The following is a 6,813-nucleotide window of genomic DNA, read 5'->3' as shown; positions in this document are numbered from 1 at the left end:
CAACCTCTCTATTGCAGATCGCTATTGCAGTTAATGAGTCTGGATTCTTCACGTTATTGCAGGCAGGATGATAATTAATCGTTTTTGTAATCTTTTTTTAATATGCTTTTATATCATGTAACTTTAAATTTTATGAAATGCAAAATTTTTTATGTTTTAAAAAATGTTTAAAAATTTAAACAAACCAAATTGTACTTAACAGATTATAAATTTGAAAAAAAAGAATTTAAATTTTAAGAACCTAAAATTAATATCTACCATTGGAGTATACTATTTTACAGTTTTTAAAAAAGTTTTTAACTTCGTTATTTCTAAATATTATAATTAAAAACATACTTAAGTATCTTTTTTTAGTAACTACCATTATACATGCTCTAACATGCTTTTCTTTGTATTTGTAACATTTATGTCGATGCGTGTAATGTATACGTTTCCATGCGTATTCATTTGATTAATTTATTATAAAAAATTAGTTAACCTTTCATATTTAATAAAAACTTTATGTCAATGTTGACTGAGTTCGTTAAACCTAACATTTATTTCTGTAAACAAAAATAGGTTAAACTTATATATCGTTTATTTAGTATCTTTGTCTCGGCTTAGCATGTAGTAATTGTCTTCAAGTTGAATATGAACCACAACTCGAAATTCACAAAAACTTTTGAGTAAATTTAGAAGAGATATATGCGAAATATGGAACTAGATAATATGTATCCTTTTAGTCTTTGCTACCATATACAATGAACAATAGTGTATTTCCCAATATATTTTTTATTGCCGCGTTTCAAATTAAATGTCCTAAATAAATACTATATAAATTGTTTTGAATTGACTGTGATAGAATAAAAATAGTAAATTTTTAGGGGTTTCTAGAAATAAAAAAATATCTAGGGACAAAAAAAAAAAAACAATGATGGTGACATAAAAGAAAACGAGTTTTAAAAGAGCGTATTTTGACCATCTTCTTTACAAAACCGCGTTTTCAGTTCTTGTCTTCGTCTTCGTCTTCTTCCTCGACCTTTCTCTCTTTCTTCAAATATTCCAGAAATGTTTTTCTAGACTAAACCTTAAAAAAGAGCTTTGCTTTTGAGAGATCTTAGGCATACTTCTCCCTGATGATGTCTAGTTCAAGATTAGTCTCTAGACTAATAATCTTCATTATAATCTCCACAGCTTTCTTCACCGTTGGATCGATTCGATTGCTTCCAGATTCGTTCGACGATGCATCTTCAGATTTCATGGAAGCTCCAGCATATCAAAACGGTCTCGAATGCTCTGTTTTAGCCAAAAACAGACTCTTGTTAGCTTGTGATCTATCAGCTGTTCATATAGCTATGACACTAGATCCAGCTTACTTGCGAGGCACGGTATCTGCAGTTCATTCTATTCTCAAACACACTTCTTGTCCTGAAAACATCTTCTTCCACTTCATTGCTTCGGGTTCAAGTCAGGGTTCGCTCGCTAAGACTCTCTCCTCTATTTTCCCTTCTTTGAGTTTCAAAGTCTACACTTTTGATGAAACCATGGTCAAGAATCTGATCTCTTTGTCTATAAGACAAGCTCTTGATAGTCCATTGAATTACGCAAGAAGTTACTTATCCGAGATCCTTTCTTCGTGCGTTAGCCGAGTGATCTACCTCGATTCAGATGTGATTGTAGTCGACGATATTCAGAAACTATGGATGATTACGTTATCCGGGTCAAGAACAATAGGTGCACCAGAGTATTGCCACGCAAATTTCACAAAGTACTTCACAGATCAGTTCTGGTCCGACCGGAAACTCTCGAGCGTCTTCGATTCGAAAACGCCTTGTTATTTCAACACGGGGGTGATGATTATCGATTTAGATAGATGGAGAGAAGGAGATTACACGAGAAAGATCGAAAACTGGATGAAGATTCAGAAAGAAGATAAGAGAATCTACGAATTGGGTTCGTTACCGCCTTTTCTACTTGTGTTTGGTGGTGAGATTGAAGCTATTGATCATCAATGGAACCAGCATGGTCTAGGTGGAGACAACGTTGTGAGTAGTTGTAGATCGTTACATCCTGGTCCGGTTAGTTTGATACATTGGAGTGGGAAAGGGAAGCCATGGGTTAGGCTTGATGATGGTAAGCCTTGTCCAATTGATTATCTTTGGGCTCCTTATGATCTTCACAAGTCACAGAGACAGTATCTTCAATACAATCAAGAGTTAGAGATTCTTTGATTTAATTATTTCATTTTTTTTTTTGGTATGGTAAATTTTGTCTACTCATTACATGGGTTCTATTTTTTTGCTTCTTTTGATGTACATAAAACTGAAAAACTTCGAAGATATTGATCTATATCGAAATACCAAATAATTATGATTTATGACCAAGGTCTGCTTTTGTTCGGCTTGTATATCATCCTTTGTCTTATGGGTTGCGAATAAATATTAGCTTATTTGCGTTCTATCATAGAAGTTTGATGTCAGATAACATATTAACAACATACCCATAGGCAGTGTTCAAGAAAGCGCTAGGCGGTATCTGGGCGGTGACCCAACGCCTAGCGCCTAGAACGCTTAGTCGGGGCCTAAACGGTTTTTAGGCGGTTTAGGCGTTTACAACATAAAACATTATATATATATATAATTATATTAAAATATATATTATAAAAATAAAAAATTTATAAATTATAAACAACGGTAAGAAAAATACATTTATTTAAGTTATATTAACAACATATAAATGTTTATAATTACGTATATAGATATAAAACATAATAATTTAATTATATGTAATTTAAAAATCAAAAATAAATATTAAAATAAAATGTATGTAATTTTAAGCGGGTTAGGCGGTCATCTAGGCGTCTGCTGAGCGCCTAGTGCCTAGACGGCGCCTAGGCGGCTGCCTAAACCGCTTTCTTGAACACTGCCCATAGGTAAGGAATTAGCAGAAAGATTTTGTGTCCATTGAACGAATAAGGTTTAGCAAACGTTACATACAGTTTTATTTATGTACAATGTTACTGTTGCAAAACACATTTTGAAAAATTGTTCTTTTTTTTTTTAACATCTTCACTCTTTATTAGTATGAAACCGATAATACAATTATATCAAAGAGCATACAAATTGAAGTAGAACAAAATAAACGAGAAAGTGAAAAAACAATTTTGAAAATTGTTTATGATTCATATATATGAATTTTAATAAATGGAGACTTTAAACGGGGGTTCTTCTTATTTTTAACAGGATTATTACAGAAAATGCTATTTTCAAAGGCAAATTTTACGAATATGCCATTTTAATTAAATTTGATGGATTTGTTATTTCTGAATACTAAAAATGTCCATATTTATGTTTTTTTTTTGCTAAAATACATATCTTATAACAAATAATAAACCCTAAGAACAAATACTAAACCCAAGTATAACAGGTTAAACCCATGTTTAATCATATTTTTGTAACCTAAAAAATTGTAAATCCATAATATTTTACAAAATGGCTAAATCCATAAATTTTTTCACGAAAAAATGGCAAATTCATAATTGATATATTTTTAACAGTCCTATAACATGCATTTTTTTCAGTACCATTTACTGTGAAACTCTATTATACTTTCCACAATATGCAATTGACAGTTTTGTATATATAAATAGACACATCGATGATGACGTACACGATAATTATGGAATAAATGGACACCCCACAATGAAAGAGACAGAGGTCAATTCTCACAAGATAATTTTATCGCCAGATGATATATGGACAAGCATACTTGTGATCAGAATTATCACTAAAGTGCATCAAAACTTTGAAATTAGTTTGTGAGCAATGGAAGTCTCTCCATTCGGAGGGAGAGACAACAAGAAATCATGGCTTACAAGTCGCTACGGGAAGCCACATTCTACAATCTCTAGGGTCTCTTACGTCTCTTCTTTTGTAGCCGACATGTCCAAAATCTGGAAGGAGAAACACAAACTTTTGCCTCGAAAACAAAAGATTAAACCGTTACAGTTATTGCTTATACCAATGTCTCATAAAATAAAATAAACAATATCTCTCCAATACTTTTGTATTGGGTCTAATTATCAAAATTCCGTCAGCTTGAACGGAAAAAAATATATTGGACCGCCCCAGATGAGTTTGGTGAGGATGATCTCATATGCCATGTAATCGACTCGGGTTCTGATCAATACAACGTTATACCTTTCCTGAACTCGAACCCGAACTATTTGAGCTTTTCGATAGAGCTTGTACAATTTCATAAGGAATTTTCATGTATATGAACAATATCTCCAAAGAGTTAATTAGAAGATTTTCTTGAAGAGAATAAGTTATATGTATGGAAGCTAAAGAGCTACATGATTGATTCCGGAGATTGGCAACTATTCGCTAGAGTGAGCTTATACCTCATATTCGAGATTGTTTTGACTTCCCACTAAAGTATAGAACACCATTAATATTGTTTGGTATCTATTAACTTGGAAAATTACAACTTTATGATCCACAAAGAGTTGGATTCTAGAAGTGAACGTATCAGTATCACCATCCATTTACTATTCCGGCCACAAGTTTTATACATGAATCATATTTTGCTACCTATGTTTCTCAAGTCATGGCTGCAACAGATCCCTTGATTGACACACTTTTTTTTTTTTTAACATTGCGTCACAAGAGTTTTACACATGTCTCCGTCTCTCCGAGAGGCTTCATAAACTCGATTCTTATTTTTTGCTGATTGATATTAGTTTGTTTTTGGTTTTAGTTTGTTTTTGGTTTTATAAATGGGACCTGATATTATCAATTTTGAAATTGTGTATTGAAGTGGTTTTTTATAAATAACTGAGCTCCCACGATATCGCGGGGGAACTCATTTTAATAAAATATTTATAACAAAATTTCTTTAATATATATATTTATTAAGTTATTTAATAATATATTTATTAAGTTATTTAATAATAAATTCAAAAATACAATTTTAAAATGTATTTCTTATATATTAATTGAGAAATATTTTTAAAAAATAAATTTATTTTTACATGTGATTAACAGAAATTTCATGTTGACCTGTGGTAAATTTTTAAGTCCATTTAATTAGTTGGTTACACTAGAATATTTACAGATTTTGCCATTAGTGTAATTTACACATATTTCTCGCTCAATTATTTCAAGAAAAATTACAATTAAAATATGTAAATAAGGGATACAAATCTTTACAATTAAATAAATAATGATTAATGCTATAAACATATGATGGATGGTTGCATTATTTAGATAATATTTAATATACTTAAATCCAAATATTTTATTTGGTTTTTTTATTTCAATATTATATATACAATTATTAGTTGCCTGCAATTATACATTTGAACGTATTTATATCCTTATGTTTATTCTCACATAATTATATAGTTAAATATGTTTATATCTGTAAATGTTAATATGCTGGTATATGATATCTTCATATAAAATGTTAATTTAAAAGAAATGTAAAATTATTTATTTTCTAAATTTCATATGAAAGACCCGTGATTCAACATCAGGTCTAGTATTTCGTGACGAATCACCGGTCTAAATTTTTCCCGCATCTATCTAATACACACGAACGTGAATGTATAAGGTACATGTAATATTCTTTCATTGATATAAATTCTCTTTGTCCTTTTTCAATTAATTTAATTCTCGTTGTAAACTTCCAACTACACAGTATCCACATTGCATTACAATATCCACATTGCATTAAAACATTTTCTGGAATTTTTTAGATGGTCAACCTTTTTTTTCCTAATTAAAAAAATATAAACTAATTATGTATTATATCGTGGGACTCAATAGTATAGCATTGAATTATATTTATATTCTTACATCCGTTTTTAACTTGTTGGAATGTTTACATTTGATATTGTATGAACTTGACAATCTGAAAATTGTTAAAAGTAATTAATTTTGTTACAGAAGTTTTTAACTTTTTAAAAATAGTATATGAAAAACAATAACTACTAAAGTTCTCTCTCTATTTTAAAAGTCTTTCCCAATTTTGCATTTATTTTTCCCTTGACCAAAAGAACAAAAAGAAATTAGACAAATAAATAAATTACTACTATAAACAAAACTGATTTATCACATACAGAAATAAACCGTTCTCTCTCCCTGCAACAACGAGGGCGATTGTTCACAACCAAAAGCTTTTAATATCTCCGGCCGGCGTCGGCCGTACTTCTCTCTGTCTCACTTTTTGTTTGTATCTTTTTAGTTTGTATTTGTTATATATATTTTCTCTCGGTGAAAAGAAGCGATCGATAACAACCTTCTTCAAAAACAACATCGACGGCTCTGCAACTCCGTCCGGCGCTTGATTATCCGAAGTTGTTTGGTTTCTCCTCACTTTATTTTCTCAGTTATTGCTTTTCGTCTTTTCATTCAATATACCGATCGAACAGTCTAGTGTTGATGATGAGAACATACAATCGAAAGGGTGCTTCATTGTTTTCCGGTGGATTCCATGTGGTTTCTTCCGTCATTACACTACCTCGTTGTTGGCTCTTGTTCTCGGATAGTAGATCTGATCATCGGTGGTTTCAAATCAATTGTTGTTTCTCCATGTCCGGCGTTTTCGTCGAGAGTTTATCGGTCTTATTGACCGTGTGTTTGGTCATACTAACATCATATGTTAGTTGTGCAATTGCTACTGAACGTCGTCAGTATGATCTATTGTGGACGTATCGAAGATTATTACAAATCCACTCGGATTTGATATGTAAGCAACGACCGGCACATAAACCACCATGGAAACTATATGTTAAAGAGGAGTGGAACGCTAACAACACGAGAATCAGAAGAC

General features: G+C 31.4%; 1 protein-coding gene across 1 annotated transcript; it reads left to right on the top strand.

Annotated features, from left to right (window-relative positions):
- On the top strand, window positions 990-2,363 carry LOC104780070 (probable galacturonosyltransferase-like 10). Its single transcript, XM_010504526.2, has one exon. It carries the CDS (start codon window positions 1,116-1,118, stop codon window positions 2,208-2,210), a length of 1,095 nt encoding a protein of 364 aa, XP_010502828.1. The 5' UTR covers window positions 990-1,115; the 3' UTR covers window positions 2,211-2,363.

Source organism: Camelina sativa, chromosome 4 (assembly GCF_000633955.1).
Source record: "Camelina sativa cultivar DH55 chromosome 4, Cs, whole genome shotgun sequence".
Lineage (NCBI taxonomy): Eukaryota > Viridiplantae > Streptophyta > Magnoliopsida > Brassicales > Brassicaceae > Camelina > Camelina sativa.
Note: the sequence above shows the minus strand (reverse complement) of the source record. Positions and strands in the feature narration are given on the sequence as shown.